The sequence below is a fragment of the Hypanus sabinus genome, chromosome 8, assembly GCF_030144855.1.
Source record: "Hypanus sabinus isolate sHypSab1 chromosome 8, sHypSab1.hap1, whole genome shotgun sequence".
Classification (NCBI taxonomy): Eukaryota; Metazoa; Chordata; class Chondrichthyes; order Myliobatiformes; family Dasyatidae; genus Hypanus; species Hypanus sabinus.
This window is the reverse complement of record NC_082713.1, coordinates 49,939,023-49,956,661: the sequence shown is the minus strand read 5'-3', so window position 1 is coordinate 49,956,661 and position 17,639 is coordinate 49,939,023. Positions and strand designations below refer to the sequence as shown.

At 40.1% G+C, this 17,639-nt stretch overlaps 1 protein-coding gene across 1 annotated transcript in view; it reads left to right on the top strand.

Moving 5' to 3' along the window:
* The window catches only part of ocrl (OCRL inositol polyphosphate-5-phosphatase), a 79,944-nt gene that overhangs the window by 39,694 nt on the left and 22,611 nt on the right, over window positions 1–17,639 (top strand). Inside the window, exons 13-17 of the mRNA XM_059977151.1 lie at window positions 6,197–6,308; window positions 7,603–7,712; window positions 10,351–10,486; window positions 11,290–11,400; window positions 13,423–13,588. Coding sequence (XP_059833134.1) covers window positions 6,197–6,308; window positions 7,603–7,712; window positions 10,351–10,486; window positions 11,290–11,400; window positions 13,423–13,588 — 635 coding nt within the window. The remainder of the gene's footprint in view (window positions 1–6,196; window positions 6,309–7,602; window positions 7,713–10,350; window positions 10,487–11,289; window positions 11,401–13,422; window positions 13,589–17,639) is intronic.

The following is a 17,639-nucleotide window of genomic DNA, read 5'->3' as shown; positions in this document are numbered from 1 at the left end:
TCTTATATTGGTCCTTTTAGGCAGTAGAGATCATAGTTTGGGAAATACCAAAGAAGCCTTGAGCAACACATGCAAAATACTGGAGGAACTCAGCAGGTTAGGCAGCATCTATGGAGAGAAATGAACAAACAGCTTTTCAAGCCAAGACCCTTCATCAGGATTGTGTGTTGCTCAAGATACCAGCATTTGCAGAAGAAGCCTTGGCAAGTTGCTGCAACACACCTTCTAAGTGGTCTAGAGTGGGACTGAAGATTTAAGGTGGTGAATGGTGTGGCAATCATTTGTCATGCATGGCACAGGGCTTTAAGGGTTGTTGGACCTGCATCTGACCAGACTGGTAATGGAATGCCTCATCCTCCAGACAAGAAGAAGGCATTCCATTATGTTCCCAATGTGTATTGCGCAAGTGTATAATTTTTTTTTAACTTTTCAGGTTTTCAAAATATTATTTAATTGTGTGATTCTATGATCAAGCCTACCCTTAGTTTTATGTAGTTCATAATGTTCATAGAATGCACACAGATGAGAAATAAACACTTATTTGAGTATCCAGACCGTCATTGCAGAATTACAGAAATTTGAAACTCAATTATAATTTTTGTTAAGAAGGCGACTAGTGAAGGTAAGGATATTAATAAAGTATTTGATAAGGTCCCATGTGAGAGGCTCATCCAGAAGATTAAATACTTGAGATCCATGGTGAATGGGCTGTTTGGATTAAGGATTATCTCCCATGGAAGACAGAGGATAGTTGTTGATGGGACGACTTCTGGTTGAAGGCCTGTGACTATTGTTGTTCATAGGGATACGTACTTGGGACCTTTGCTGTTTGTGATTTGAATAAATGATGTGGATGAAAACATAGGTGTTAGTAAGTTTACAGACAATACAAAGATGTTGGTGTTGTGGATAGCATAGAAAGCTGACAAAGGATACAGTGGGATATAGATCAGTTTCAGATATGAATAAAGAAATGGCAGATGGCGTGTAACCTGGTCAAATGAGCAATGTCAGACTTTCGAAGATCAGATGTTAAGGGACAGCACTCTGTTAATGGCAAGAATTTTAACGGTGTTGATATGTCAAGAATCTCAGGGTCCAAGTCCATAACTCATTGAAAATGGCTACACAGGTTGATAGTGTGGAAAAGAAGGTATATGACGTACTTGGCCTTAGTTGAAGAATTGAGTTCAAGAGTCAGGAAGTAAAGTTCCAGCTTTGTAAAACTCTAGTTAAGCCACGCCTGGAGTATTGTATTATGTTCTGATTGCCCCATTATAGGAAGTATGTTGAGGCATTGATGAGGATGCTGCTTGGATTGGATGGCATGTGTGATAACAAAAGGTTATACAGACTTGGATTGTTTTCTGTGCAGTTATGGAGGGTAAAGGGAGGCATAATTGAAGTTTCTAAAGTTGTGAGAGGCATAGATGGAGGCCAGATAGGTTTATAAAAGTGATGAGAATCAGAATCAGGTTTATTATCACCGGCATGTGTCGTAGAATTTGTTAACTTGGCTGCAAAAGTTCAATGTAATACATAATATAGAAGAAAATAAATAAGTAAATCAATTACAGTACAGGTTCCCCCCCCCATCTGAAAGTAGAGCGTTCCTATGAAACCTTTCGTAAGCCACAATGGCATAAAGCGAAGAAGCAATTAACATTAATTTATATGGGAAAAATTTTTGAGTGTTCCCAGACCCAAAAAATAAACCTACCAAATCATATCAAATAGCACATAAAACCTAAAATAACACTAACATATAGTAAAAGTAGGAATGATATGATAAATACACAGCCTATATAAAGTAGAAATAATGTATGTACCGTGTAGTTTCACTTACCAGAATCGGGAAGATTCGGCCAAAAACCGATTTGTAGGAAAAAAGTCGGCACATACACGCCTGCCCGCGCAAGGCTTCGCAGTCATGTTAGTCTTTCTCAGGGTAAACACAAGTTTAAAGCGAGCGCCTTTTTACATAAAAGCGAAAATCCTCTTCAGATTTCTTTTGGTTAGCAAAAACAGGTACTAATCTAGGTCTTTTGTAAAAGTAAAGTGGCATAATGCGGGGGGACACCTGTATGTGTATATTGGAGATTAAAAATCATGTAAAAACAGAAATAAAATATATTGAGGAAGTGGGATAGCATTCACAGGTTCAATGTCCATTTAGGAATCGGATGGCAGAGGGGAAGAAGCTTTTCCTGAATTGCTCTGTGTGTGCCTTCAGGCTTCTGTACCATTTACTTGATGGTAACAATGAGAAAAGGGCACGCCATGGGTGCTGGGGGTCCTTAATAATGGGCGATGCCCTTCCAAGACACTGCTTCTTAAAGAAGTCCTGAGTACTTTGTAGGCTAGTACCCAAGATGCAGCTGACTAAATTTATGACCCCCTGCAGCTTCTTTCGGTCCTGTGCAATAGCTTCCCTCTCCCCCCCATACACGACAGCGATACAGCCTGTCAGAATGCTCTCCACAGTACAGTTTTTGAGTGCTGTTGTGGACGTATCAAATCTCTTCAAATTCCTAATGAAGTATTGTCACTGTCTTGTCTTCTTTAGAGCTGCATCTGTAAATCTATATTCCCTTCTTTATAGAAGCATAGATAGACAATGGTATTTTTTTTTCACAAGAGTTGAAATGTCTGATACTGTGAGCATGTATTTAAGGGAAAGGGGGTAGGAAATGTAGGATAAAGGAGATGTGCAGGGCAAGTTTTCTTTACACAGAGAATGTGCTGCCAGGGTGGCAGTGAAGACTACTACAGTAGAGGCATTCAAGTGTCTCTTTAGTTGAGTATTTAACTAAGTATTTGAGGACTAATTTATTTAGTTGGGCACATCATGGGCTGAAGGTCTGTTCCTGTGCTGCACTGTTTCATGTTCTATATTTACTCTTATAGTTTGATTCATAATTTCACGCAACAAAACAGTTTGTTTGCTTGAAACAAAATTTAAAATATTGAGGCCTGTCATTCAGACCACATCACATCAAATCTGTACTATCAAGTCAAGTTTATTGTCATATATACAGCCAAACAAGACAACATTTCTCTGGACCAGGGTGTAAAGCACTGTTACACACATAACACGCAATAGCTTAGGAACGTAAGAATTAAATTTACAAATGAATTAAGCACAGATAAACAAAATAAAGTGCATAAATTAGATATTGTAGGGTACAGTACAAATTATCTGGTGACATTTTGAATGCAATGTTCAGAAGCCTAATGGCCTGAGGGAAGAAGCTCTTCCCCATCCTGAGTGTTCTTGTTTAAATGCATCTGAGTCTCTTGCCTGTTGGTAGAAAGTCAAGAGGATACTGGATGGATGGGTGGGATCCTTGATACTACTAAGGGACCTGCATACCCAGCACTCCTGATAAATGCCCTCAATGGATCGTAGGGCGACCTTTATGATCCTCTCTGCTGTTCTCACAGTTCTTTATAGTGGACTTCTGGTCTGATGCTCTGATGCCCCCAACTAGATGGAGATGCAGCTTGTCAGGACATTCTCAATGGTACTCCTGTAAAATTCAGTTAAGATGGGGTTGGGGTGGGAGCCTCACTTATCTCAATTTCCTGAAGAACTGGAGGCACTGCTGTGCTGCCTTATGCAGGGATGTGATATTAAGGAACCAGGTGAGATTGTCTGTGATGTGAACTTTAACTTTCTCTACAGAGGAGCCATGTATGATCAGAGGGGGTGGTTCATCTGCACCTCCCTAAAGTCCACAGTTATTTACTTGGTTTCTCCACGTTCAGACTCGGGTTGTTGTTCTCACACCAGACCACCAGCCACTCCAGTTCCTCACCGCACTTTGACTCATCATTGTTGTTGATAAGGCCAACCACTGTTGTGTCATCCGCAAACTTGATGAGACAATTTGAGTTGATTCCTGCAACACAATCACGTATCTGTAATGTGAACAACAGCAGGCTGCTCACACAGCCTGGGGAGAGCCATTGTTCAGCATAAAGGGGTTAGAGACAATGCTGCCTATGGGGGCTATGGCCTTTCTGTTAAGAAGTTCAGGATGCATTTACAGTGGGAGGCATTGAGACCCAGTGAAGGCAGTTTTTCCAGTGGTTTCTTGGGTATGATGGTGTTAAATGCTGAACTGGTCTATAAACAGCAACCTGGCATATGGGACCCCATTTTCCAGGTAGGACGGGACAGAGTAGAGGGTGGATACAATGGTATCGTCAGTGGATTGATTTGAGTAATAAGTGAACTGGAAAGGGTCCAATGTAGCCAGAAGAAAGTCTTTAATGTGCTCAGTGACCAGCTGCACAAAGCATTTCACAATGGTTGATGTTAATGCCACAGCATGATGTCATAGTCTGGGGTCACCTCTGACTAGGCACCAAGCTAGAAATTGCTACTTTAAAAAGAACAGAATGAAGACTGTCCTTGAGTACTCAAAACAAGTCATATTGGGAGTGTGATGGAATGCCCTCCAGTTGTCTTGGTGGATGCAGGTCTGGCTCTGTGCTCTGTGTCACAACATGCACCATGATAGGCACAGTAGCGGTTTACTTTCTGTCTTTCAAACGGTGATCTCTACTGAGCCAAAGCAGGATATGCAACCATTTGCTTCAGCTTATTTCTTTCCTTAATATAAGCAGCCACATGAAAGCAAGTTCCCTTCCACGTCTCACACGCAAATGTAAGCTGTGTTCCATCAACACTAACTATAATCATGCTATTCAACACGCACAAAATGCTGGAAGAACTTAGCTGACCAGGCAGCATCTCGGAAAAGAGTGTAGTCAACATTTCAGGCTGAAATCCTTCGGCAGGACTGGAGGGAAAAAAAAGTTGAGTAGATTTAAAAGGTGGGAGCAGGGGAGAAAGAAACACGAGGTGATAGGTGAAAACTGAAAGGGGAGGGGATGAAGTAAAGAGCTGGGAAGTAAATTGGTAAAAGAGACAGAGACCATGGAAGAAAGAAAAGGGGGGGAGGAGCACCAGAGGGAGGTGATGGGCAGGCAAGGAGACAAGGTGAGAGAGGGAAAAGGGTTTGGGAAATGGTGAAGGGGGGGTGGGGGGGGTTCATTACCAGAAGTACAAGATATCAATGTTCATGCCATCAGTTTGGAGGCTACCCAAACAATATAAGGTGTTCCTCCAACCTAAGTGTGACCACATCATGACTGTGGAGCATAGCTGCTCGATGAAGTGGTTTCCCTATCCACATTGGATCTCACTGATATACAGGAGGCCACACCAGGAGCACCGGACACAGTATATGACCCCAACAGACTCTCAGGTGAAGTGTTGCCTCACCTGGAAGGATTGTTTTGGCTCTGAATGGTGGTGAGGGAGGAGGTGTAGGGGCAGGTGTAACATTTGTTCCGTTCACCTGAAAAAAGCCAGGTCTTCCAGTGGCCACCCATTTTAATTCCACTTCCCATTTCTAGTCTGATAGGTCTACTCACGGCCTCCTCCACTGTCATGATGAGCCGCACTTAGGTTGGAAGAACAACACCTTGTATTAATTTGGGTAGCCTCCAACCTGATAGCATGAACATCAACTTATCAAACTTTTGGTAATGCCCCCCACCCCTCTCTCCTTCACCATTTCTCACCTCTTTTTCTCTCTCTCCTTATCTCCTTGCCAGCCCATCACCTCCTTCTGGTGTTCCTCCCCCCTTTTCTTTCTTCTATGGCCTTCTGTCTCTTTCGCCAATCAACTTCCCAGCTCTTTACTTCATCCCTCCCCCTTCAGGTTTCACCTATCACCTTGTGTTTCTCTCTCCCTCACCCATCTTTAAAATCTACTCAGCTTTTATTTCTCCAGTCTTGCCAAAGGGCTTCGGCCTGGAACATCAACTGTACACTTTTCCATAGATGCTGCCTGCCTCCTGAGTTCCTCCAGCATTTTGTGTGTTTTGCTTGGATTAACTAGCATCTACAGATTTTCTCTTGTTTATAATCATACTGTTTTCTATGCACTAGCGCTGTCAAAGTATTTTCATCCTGGGCTGTCATCTATTCAACATTATTTAAGATGGGCAGGAAATGTTGGGCTTGCTGGTGACTGCATGAAAAAGGAAGTTGATCTTTGAATCGAACACTTATAAGATAATCCGTGCACTTTAGAAAATTTTGCTGGTAATGTTTTTTTTTACTTTCCACAGCATTTGCTGTATTTTCTGACTATTTACAATTTGTTCATATTTCTGTTAGCATTGTTATTTGGCTTGGAGACCTGAACTACAGACTGTGTCTCCCAGATGCCAATGAAGTGAAGGCACTGATAGAGAAACAAGAATTAAGGAAGCTATTAGAATATGACCAGGTAGGAAAATGTGCTTGCAGGTAATTTGTCATGTGAAATGAGCCAATAGCTTAAATGAATCAATAAGCCTGTAATTATGTGTTACATTCTAAGCTTTGATTTTGGTGCTGTTAGGTTTATTTTCCCTAATGTAAGTTGTTACATTTGCTGTTTTGTAGCAACGCAGTGCAGGAATGATAAATGAATACAATTTAAAATAAAAATAAATAATGCAGAAGAGAAATAGCAAGGTAGAGTCATGGACCGTCAGCATCCCCCACCCACCAAGCAAGCAATAGCAAAGCCCCCAGGAAAGACCATGATCTGCAGGGCAACAGAAACTAATTGTTCACCTGACTATTCAACATAACCACAGGCTCGCTGTGTCCCTAATAGAGGCAGAAAGGTTCACCCTTTCACAGCAAGAGGGGAGACATAAACTAAACACGCTGATTTACAGTGTTACAGTCTGCCATGTCACTTCCTCCTCCCCCCCCCCCCCCCCCCCGAGTTCTCCCTCTCGAGAATTGGCAACGAACTCTCCCCACCAAAAAGAGAGAACATGATTTATCTAGCACTGAGCCCCTAACAGCCAATCCATGTTCCGCTTTCTCCCACGACACTCGCAGCCGCGTAGAGTTGGCTTATTCACAGGGCTACAAAGCCTCAGAACTCCAAAAGTGTGCTCGTCTTCCAGGCTGTGTCCTTGAGGTATAGAAAAACAACAACAAAGAACCAAACAACACACACAAAATGCTGGTGGAACACAGCAGGCCAGGCAGCATCTATAGGGAGAAGCACTGTCGACGTTTCAAGCCGAGACCCTGCTGGTAATCAACCTGACGAAGGGTCTCGGCCCGAAACGTCGACAGTGCTTCTCCCTATAGATGCTGCCTGGCCTGCTGTGTTCCACCAGCATTTTGTGTGTGTTGTTTGAGTTTCCAGCATCTGCAGATTTCCTCATGTTAACAAAGAACCAAAGTTTGAGTATAGCTCTAAGTCAGGGTCTTTGACAGAACCTCATCCACCTTCGAAAGGAAAAAGAGACATTAAAGGTAGAAATTAAGCTGCTCCCGCAGGTGACCTCGAAGAAGTTGCTATTGAGTGCCATCGTACCTTCCCCCATCTTTGTTGTCCAGATATTTCAATGTTAATCCTTTTCATTGAGTATCCTTTTCATTCAATATCTCCTCTCCTTATCAGTAATGGATAAAATGTCACATCCATTCTTCATTTTGGCTTTTTCTGGAATCATGACTTTAAAATACAGGAAATATTTGATCATTAACACAATTAATTTCTATCCTACTTTCAGCTGAATATTCAACGAATGACTAAAAAAGCTTTTGCAGACTTCAGTGAGGGGGAAATTCATTTCAGGCCTACTTACAAATATGATACTAAATCAGACCGATGGGACTCGAGGTAAATTATTGTGATAAATGTACTTATTGCTGGAATTATGTACAATGATACCTAGAATTATAAGTTTTCTTATAGCAACCTCCATGAGTTTGGTTAAGTACTGTAGCCAACAATTTTCACCTTGCACTTGGAAATGTGAATGAATAATTTTTAAAAGCATACTACTTATGCTTCCATTCTCATTCATTCAGTTTTGGAGTTTTTTGACACTGAGACCTTCTGTAGTACATGTCAATTGGGTAGGGTTTCTGAAAACTTTTTTAATGCAATTTTTATTTTAAAACATGGCAACTAACACAGTTCAATTAGTAGAGCTCAAAGTAAGTTAATTAGTGTGTCACATCCACCATATGTTCTAAATAAGTGCATGTGGGGAAGAGGAGAAGAAATTGGACCATTAATATCAATCTGTTATGGTCACTTCATATTCTTAGCAAAGTTTTAAAAACATGTTTGTTAATATCCATGATTTTTCAGTAAAACCACATTTTGTGGAAACCCGCCAAGGCAAACCATTTAATCTGCTGGGGTTAGTTTCACAGGTGGGGCCTGATGTTTGTACGTATTTTTAAACTGGCCTTAAGTTCAAAAGAATCCTGCTTGAAATTCAGTTCCACCAGACAGACACTTGTGCCTGCCATTATTGCTTTTTATAATTCCCTCTTGGTATTGCCTGGTCACTTCATGTTGAATTGTTAAGTTTATCACCCTGATAATATCCTCCATTCTTGATACTAACGTTTTCTTTCCTCTCTATTATAATAGCAATTGGATTGAAATGAGATGAGTGGAAATCTCTGTTGTAATGTATGCTTATGTTAATTGCAGCTACTTTATTCGCCCCCCCCCCCCACTTTGACAATCTAGAAAGCCAGGGGGAGAAAGAACATTGTCAAAAGGATACAACTCCCTGAAATTTTTCATGTTTATTGCTTTTTATTGATCAATACACAGGAACTGGCATTGTGAACTAGTTATTAATAAAAATATTTCACACTCAGTGTAAAGCTCAGCCACGCATAATGTTTAGCCAAAAGTTGTTTTTTGTATGTAAGTTTTGCAAGTATATCCAAAGTACATTTTGAGTTGTGTTGCTGTTTAATTACCTGTTTTCCATCCATCTTTGTCATTGGCCTATGCTAAAAAGAAAAGCTGCTGAATGATTTTGAATTGCAACAGATTTCTGCACGGGTACACCCTACCCTCGTTATATGTGTCCAAAACTCACAGTTACACAAGGCTGTTGGCACGAGAAGCACGGCTTTCCCGCCAATACAAGTCAAGTGCGCACGCCTCACAGTATCACTCCCGCCAGTTTTGCATTGGTTTTGGCAGCATGTGGATGTGGGATCTTGCATGCTTAGACTTTTTTGTTATTACCTACAATGCACTGATTTTGTGCTTGAAATATTTAACTATGCCTCCTAAGCGTCCCATGTCAAGTCCTGGGCCATCAGCCCAGTGGCAGAGAACCACTTTAGAAATTATAGACAGGGCCATTGCAGGTGAAGGTAACACAGTTCTGGGATGTTACTTCGGCCTGGGTGAGTCCACGATCAGAAACATAAAGAAAGATACTGAAAAAATAAAAAGTGCGGTGATTGATTCATCACAGGTGCCTTCAAAGATTGTTACCAAAGCGCGTAACCGGATTATGACAAAAATGGAGAAAATGTTGAGTTTGTACATTGAGCATGAAACAAAGAAAAAAAACACTCAGTTCTGATCATCTTCGTGCGAAAGCTTTGGAAATTTATGGTCGCCTGAAGTGAGGAAGTGGTCAAGTGATATTGTTAGCTTCAATGCAAGTAGGGGATGGTTTTCTAAGTTTGTTAATCATCAGAGGCTTCACAACATAGCTGTGTGTGGTGAGCAAGCTATTGCTGACCACGAAGCTGCTGAACGCTCCCCTTTGCAGTTGCAGGCTATGATAGCTGAGTTTAGGCATCGCACCAAAGCAGGTGTTTAATGCAGACAAGACTGGGCTTTTTTGGAAGCGTATGCCAAAACACAGTAAGGATGAAAAGACTGCGTCAGATTTCAAGGCAAACTTTCTATGATTTATTACTTTGAATATAACCTTAAATTGATGACATATGATACGAATGTTGCCTTGTGGTACTACTTTTGTGTTGTATTGGTATGAAAATGTGAATAAATTACAGATAAAACATATTTAGGAAGCCCTCCAGAACGCATCCCTATTTTCTCAATTTAAATAATTATTCACATTATGTGTTTTCCATACTATGCATCAACTGCAAGGAATGTATCCCCCGCATATAACGAGGATAGGTTATATTTATTTTTCCTTCACCTGACCAGAGGTCTTTTGGATTATGTTGGGTTAGAATTACGTTTATAACTTGGCTTTGATAGCCAACTTTGGAGAGTGTTTAGTTTAAATTTTGTTTGCTTTACTCAGCAAAGAGATTAGCATCCTGTTTATTCATCTCTTCAAAAATTGCATCACCCCCGAAATCAAGAAAATCAACTGCTTAATTCAACAGAGTCAACAGATTTGAAACAGATAGGAAAATGCAGGCACTTTGAATGTGTTAATCATCATTCTGTATTATTGTTTATCTCAAGGTTTATAATACATAGCTCTATCATACTGATTGTCTCTTCTTGACAGTGGTAAATGTCGTATCCCAGCTTGGTGTGACCGAGTTCTCTGGAGAGGTGAAAGTGTCCGGCAGAAATGTTATCGAAGTCACATGGAACTTCGAACCAGTGATCACAAACCTGTCAGCTCACTTCTGGATATTGGGGTATATGCTCTCGTTTTCACTCTCTAAATAAATCGAAACATTTTAATTACTTGTGCTATTGCCTTGATGCATTTTAAATCAACCATTGGTGACATGTAGTCTGTAAGGGTCAAAACTCGTCTCTTTTAAATAAAAATTTAGAATATTCACCTACCACTGTATAAAAGAATTCTACACCAAAAAAAACACAATTGCCATTTAAAAGTCAAATGTACTGAAAGAAATAACACATCATTTGTTACAGAAGAACTTGGTATTATTCGAATCTTGCTGAATGTGTCCTTAACACTTACATTGAGATTATTAATAAAAATAAAGCACAGATCAAATCTTAGCTGTATACAAGTTTTGATCTTGTAAATATGAAACATTTGCTCTGTCAAACATTTTGCTTTTTGAAGAATAACATTTCTCTCTCCAGATCAATACATCCCTCAACCTGCATCATTTATGTACAATTGATGTATTCATTATTTCAGTGCTAGCTGATTATAGTCTCAAGATCATGCTTTAATTGTGTTTGATAAATATCCCAAATATTTTGCAAACAAATTTTGCAAAAGGGGTGTATGTAACTAAGTTAATATAAAATGCACATTGATTTTTGTTGATGTTTAACAGTCTTTTGTTGTGTGGGGTTTTTTCGTGGATTCTATTGTATTTCTTTGTTTTCTGGCTGCCTGCAGGAATAGGAATCTCAAGGTTGTATATGATATACATACTTCAATAATAAATGTACTTTGAACTTTGCTTCCAAGTGAAAGATGAAGTTAATTAACAGTACATTTTCCATTCTCCAATAGGTGAAAGTTGTAAATGAGCAAAGGTACAAGAAAGTTTTTGAAGATATTGTTCGAGTGATGGATCGAATGGAAAACGAGTTCTTGCCTTCTTTAGCTCTTAGTAAGCGAGAAGTAAGTGCATAACAACTTTTTTGATTTGAAAATTGCCAGCTATAGTATTTTGTTTTTCAGCAAATATTAAAACCTAGCACTTGTTTTTTGATTCACGTAACTTCATCTCAATTACCATTATTTATGCAATTACATTTTTTTATACTGATTAGCAGTATGCTGTTTAAATTATAGCACAGTCTGGTATGTGTGCAGGTTGATTCAAATAGAAGAAACATTTATGACAACTGTAGGTTTACCACTTCAGGAGAAACTATTTGGAATATCTAACCCCCAAGTACTTCTATCATTGATGAATTATTTCTGTCTTGGTTTGTGCTTTTTAAATATAGAATTGACCTGGGCTACATGCTCTATTCATACTAGCTTTTGGCACAAATCCATTTCAAAATGCTATAAAGTTCCTTGACACCTCCCTCCCCTTTCTCAAATCTCTCTGTCTCTATCTCTGGGGACAGTTTATTTACTGATATATTTTATAAACCCACTGATTCTCACAGCTATATGGACTATACCTCTTCCCAACCCTGTCATTTGCAAAAATGCCATCCCCTTCTCTCAGTTCCTCCATCTTTGCCGCATCTGCTCTGAGGATGAGGCTTTTCATTCCAGAACTATTGAGATGCCCTCCATCACCACCATCAGCACTGCCCTCACCAGCATTTCTTCCATTTCATTCACTTCTGCGCCCACCCCATCTTCTGTCTCCCCACCAGGAACAGGGTTCCGCTTGTCCTCACCTACCACCCCACTAGTCTACACGTCCAGCATGTAATTCTCCTTAATTTCTGTCATCTCCAGCAGGATCTAACTACTAAACACATCTTTCCCTCCCACTTTCAGCAGGGTTTGCTCCCTAAGCGACTGCTTTCTCCCTCCTGATACTTATCCTTGCAGGGAGAACAGGTGTCATACCTGCCCCTACACCACCTCCCTCACTACCATTCAGGGCCCTAAGCAGTCCTTCCAACTGAAGCGACACTTCACCTGTGAATCTGTTGGGGTCATCTGCTGTATCCAATGCTCCCGGTGTGACCTCTTGTATATCGGTGAGACCCGACATAGATTGGGAGACTGCTTCGCCAAGCACCTATACTCTGTCCACCAGAAAAAATTGGGATCTCCTGGTGACCACCCATTTCAATTCTACTTTCCATTCCCATTCCAACATAGCAGTCCCTTGCCTCCTCTACTGCTACAATGAGGCCACACTTAGGCACTTAGGTTAGAGGAGCAATATCTATATTCCATCTGGGTATCCTCCAACCTGATGACATTAACATCAATTTCTCGAATTATGGTAATTGCCCCACCCCTTCACCATTTCCCCTATTCCAGTTTCCCTCTCTCACCTTATCTCCTTACCTGCCCATCAGCTGCCCTCTGGTGGTTCTGCCCATCCCTTTCTTCAACACTCTCATGTCAGATTGCCTATTCTCCAGCTCTTTATCTCTTTCACTAATCAATTTACCAGCTCTTTACTTCACCCCTCCCTCTCACCTATCTCCTACTACCTTGTACCCGCCTTTTGACTTATCATTTTTATTTTCCCAGTCCTGATGAAGGGTCTTGGTCTAAAACGTCGTCTGCTTACTCTTTTCCATAGATGCCACCTGGCCTGCTGAGTTCCTCCAGCATTTGGTGTGTGCGTGTGTGTGTTGCATTAAAGGGTTGTCTACATTGCTGGGTCCAGTAGACTTTCTTGTTGGGATAATTAAGTGTGTGCGTGGAAAGGTTTTCATGGAAGTCATACAAGAAGGAGAAGATTCATTTATGGAGAAGCAACAAAAAGGAAATGTAGTTCTGAATTTACCAATTAACTCTTTTTAAAAAAAATTATGAACTGGGTAAGTCAAAGCAATAGGACAATATACAGGTGACGTGAGTCTACAGTACAATTAGTGCAGGGCTTTTGTGATATTACTGCTTTCAGTTAAATTTTTAAGAACGCTCCAGAAGCATTAAGAATTGTTGAATCAAATAAAGAATAAGCAACCCGTTCGCATTTTTTCCCTATTGCAGTTTACTTTTGAGGATGTTAAATTTCGACAGCTGCAAAAGAAATGGTTTCAGATTACTAATGATGGGCAAGTGCCATGTCATTTCTCCTTCATTCCAAAATTGAATGACAGTCATTACAGCAAGCAGTGGCTAAAGGCAGAACCTTGTGAAGGATATCTTGAACCCAGTAAGTAAGCTAAGGCTATGTGCTATTCTATTAGTAGTGTTGTCAAAGATTATTGACTTGATTTGTAGCTTGAGGTCATTTTATTTTTGTCCTTGTACTCTATGCTTAAAATATTAGCATTTTTGTTGTACACCATTCAGGCAGAAATGTATCTTAATTTTTGAATCATCTTTTGTTTCCAAGTTTTAATTGCATCTTGGATGATACTTCATAGAAGGAATTTATTTAACTATTGTGCCTAATAATGTCACTGGAGAAAAGTACTGGTAAATATGCAGCAGCTTCTTCATTTGATAATCTATCACAAATAAGCTTTTGGAGTCACAAAGAGAGAGAGACCCTTTTGAAGCAAGAAGTCTGCTTGGCCCAGCACCACAAGACATTTTATGTGCTAAAGGTTCACATCCAAATTGAGTGTTAATTACTGTTGTATTAATGCAATCTGATGTTGATTGGGTTTGTGCAGATGTAGACAATAGATTAAGTGCCTGTTTCCTGGCCTCTGGTCTGCATTTTACTGTTCTGAGCTGCATTCTAAATTTAATCTTCTGTGCATTCAAATCTGAAGGCTAGTGGCTGAAGTCATTAAAGTTATTTACAAAAATCACACTAACACCTGTCAATTGTTTTGAAAGAACTATTCAGTGTCCCACATTTCTCTGTGGTTTATACACTGCCTTATGTTTTCCCTTATTAATATCATAGAATTGATTTCATCAAGCATTTATTTTCCTGATTTTGTTATTTTATTTTACATATATGTATGACTTAATGAATAGTCTTGTTTTTTTCTCCCCTCCCTTGTTCTTGAACAACTTTCACATTCATTGGATCATTTTTCATTGCTTCCAACATCTCCAGTGTAATCCCACCACAAGGTACATCATGTACAGTGCTGATTTAAAAAGTGTTCAACCCCACCTTTAGAAGTTTTCATGTTTTATTGTTTTACAGTAGTGGTTGCCAACCCGTCAATTGCGATCGACTAGTCAATCTTTGAGACTTTCCCAATAGATCCCGAAAAGAATTTTTAAAAATCAAAAATAAATACATTAGGATAATGGTAATATATCAGTACTTTCATTGCGGAAAGCTGTTTGTAAAGAGAGATTGTTTCCGGGTTGCGGGGTTTTAGTCCCGTTCTTTCTGCCCAGTGTGCATGTGTGTTTAGCTCCCCGCCATGCACTGTGGTTTCAATGCAGCCTGTGCTGCATCAAAGTGACCAATGATCTAGAATACAGACTGTCGCAAACATCAATATACGGTACTTGCCAGTGATATCCTGCAAGATAGCTAGCTAGCATGCGGAGGCTCCCCAAAAGAATGCGAAAACGTACAAATTCCATCCAGAATGGGAAGAGGAATTTCTATTTAGCTTGGTGAAAGACAAGTGTGTATGTATGTTGTGCCACCAAACACAAGCACTGACTGAAGGAGGGAATCTGGAGCAGCACCACAACAGCAACCACCAGAAACTTAAAGACACCTACCCCCCAAAGAGCGCAACCCGTGCCAGGAAGGCTGAGGAGCTGAAATCGGGGTTGAAGGCCCAGCAATCGTTTTTCACAAAACATGCCGCTCAAAATAAGGCTGCTATTGAAGCATCATTTTGTGTAAGTCACCTTCTGGCTAAACACAAGAAGCCTTTTACAGATGGCGATTTATTCAAGGAAGCAATGACCATTACCACAGAGACTGTTTTTAATGACTTTAAAAACAAAGATGACATCAAAACGGCAGTACATAATATACCGCTTGGCCCTGCAACAGTGACAAGGAGGGTAGAGTCACTGTCAGAGAACGTGGATCGACAAGGATTAAAGGACTCGTCACTCTGAATATTTTTCACTACAGTTCGATGAATCCCTGGCTGTAATGCAAACAGCTCAGCTTGTCGTATTTGTCAGAACGGCTTTCCAGGATTTTACAACAAAGGAGGATTTCCTCACTCTTTTGCAATTAAAGGAGAGAACAAGAGGTGAGGATATTTATAATGAGTTTAAAAAATATGTCCATGAAAATTACATCCCCATTCATAAACTGGTAGCAATTACTACTGATGGGGCCCCAGCGAAGCGCGGTGTGCGCTTTGATTTTATAGCACTGTGCCGTAATGACCCTGATTTTCTCAACTTCCTGGATTATCACTTCCCTTGGCTGGGAAGGTCGTGGACTTTTCTCATGTAATGACACTACTGGTCAAACTGATAAACTTGATTCGAGCAAAAGCGCTTCAGCACCGTTTATTTAAGGCGTTATTGGATTAGCTCGATGCCACTTACTGAGATATAATTCTTCATGCTGATGTTCGGTGGTTGAGTCTTGGCAAAGTGCTGCAGCGATTTGTTGACTTGATGCCTGAGATAAAAGACTTTTCTGTCAACAAGAAACTAGGAGCACAAGGAACTGTCAGATGATGCGTGGCTACTGGATTTAGGGTTTCTGACAGACCTAATGGCGAAATTAAACGCATTGAACAACAAGCTCATGGGAAAAGACCGACACCTGCCTCACATGATAAGCGCCGTAAATGCGTTTAAGGCCAAGCTCGGTGTTTGGATTTCAAATTTAAAGAACAGGAGGCTGACACACTTTCCCAACTTGGAAAAAATGTTACAGGCCATCAAAGAAAAAAATGCTTTTCGCCCTGAGCAGTACTGTGTTTACCTAGATAAACTGGCAATAGAGTTCGATCAGCATTTTGGGGAGATAAAACATCATGGAAGATATTACTGCATTTATTTCAGACCCATTTCTGCTGATCGATATAGAACAGATAGCAGCCAAATTCCAGCAAGTATTTGGTGTGCCAAGTGATACCAGAAGTGGAAATAGTTGATTTGCAAAATGACATCAAGCTTAAAGCAAGGTCAAGGGATGGTGACTTTTGGGGGCTTGTCAGCAGGAGAATTTCCCTAATCTCACCCATGTGCACTGAAAGTCAGTGCCTACTTCAGGTCAACTTACCTGTGTGAAACTGCATTTTCACAGATGAAAATTATTAAATCTAAGTACAGGAGCAGTCTTACTGACAGACACCTCACAGACTGTCTCAGACTGGCTGTCTGTAGTTATGAGCCACATTTCAGGGAACTAGCAGAAAGTATTCAGCCCCAGTCATCACACTGAGTGCTGCAGTCAATTTTTATTCATTTATTTTTCATGTTGAAAGAAATAAAATAATGAAACTTAGAATTAAAGGTGTGAAGTATTATATTCTTAAAGAAAGACAACTATGGCCTGTTTGATATGCTAGTTACAGTGTTTTCTTGTTTGATTTAATTTGAAAGTTTGACAAAAATATTTTATGTAATTCAAATACAATTAGCCCAAATAAAAGGCTTCAAGTTGGAAGTACAATCTGAGCTGTTTTCTCTCTAAACAATTTAGTCGGTAGATCTTGCCTTTCACTATGGTTGAGGGAGGGGATCTTGGGCTGAAAAAGGTTGGTGACTACTATTTTACAGCATTCAAACACAGTGAATTTAATTTGGTTTTTTTGACACTGATCAATAGAAAAGACTCTTCCATGTCAAAATGAAAACAATTTTCTACAAATTGGTCTAAATTTATTACGTTATTAAACACAAAATAATTGATTGCATAATTACTCGCCCTCTTCTAGTCAGTATTTATTAGATGTACCTTTGGCAGCAGTTAAAGCCTTGAGTCTGTGGATAGGTCTCTATCAGCTTTGCCCATCTGGAAACTACAATCTTTACCCGTTCTTCTTTACAAAACTGTTCATGCTGTGTCAGATTGCATGGGACATGAATGAACAGCCCTTTTAAAGTACTCACTCCAGGACATTAATTTTGTTATTTTTAAGCCATTGCTGTATAGCTTTGGCTTTATGCTTCAGGTCAATGTCTTGCTGGAAAATAAACCTTCTTCCAAGTCTCAGTTCTCTTGCAGAGAGCATCAGCTTTTCCTCCAGGATTTCCTTGTATTTGTACCACATTAATTTTACCCTCTACCTTCACAAATCTTCCAGGGCCTGCTGCAGGGAAGCATCCCCACAGCATGATGCAGCCACCACCATTCTTCATGG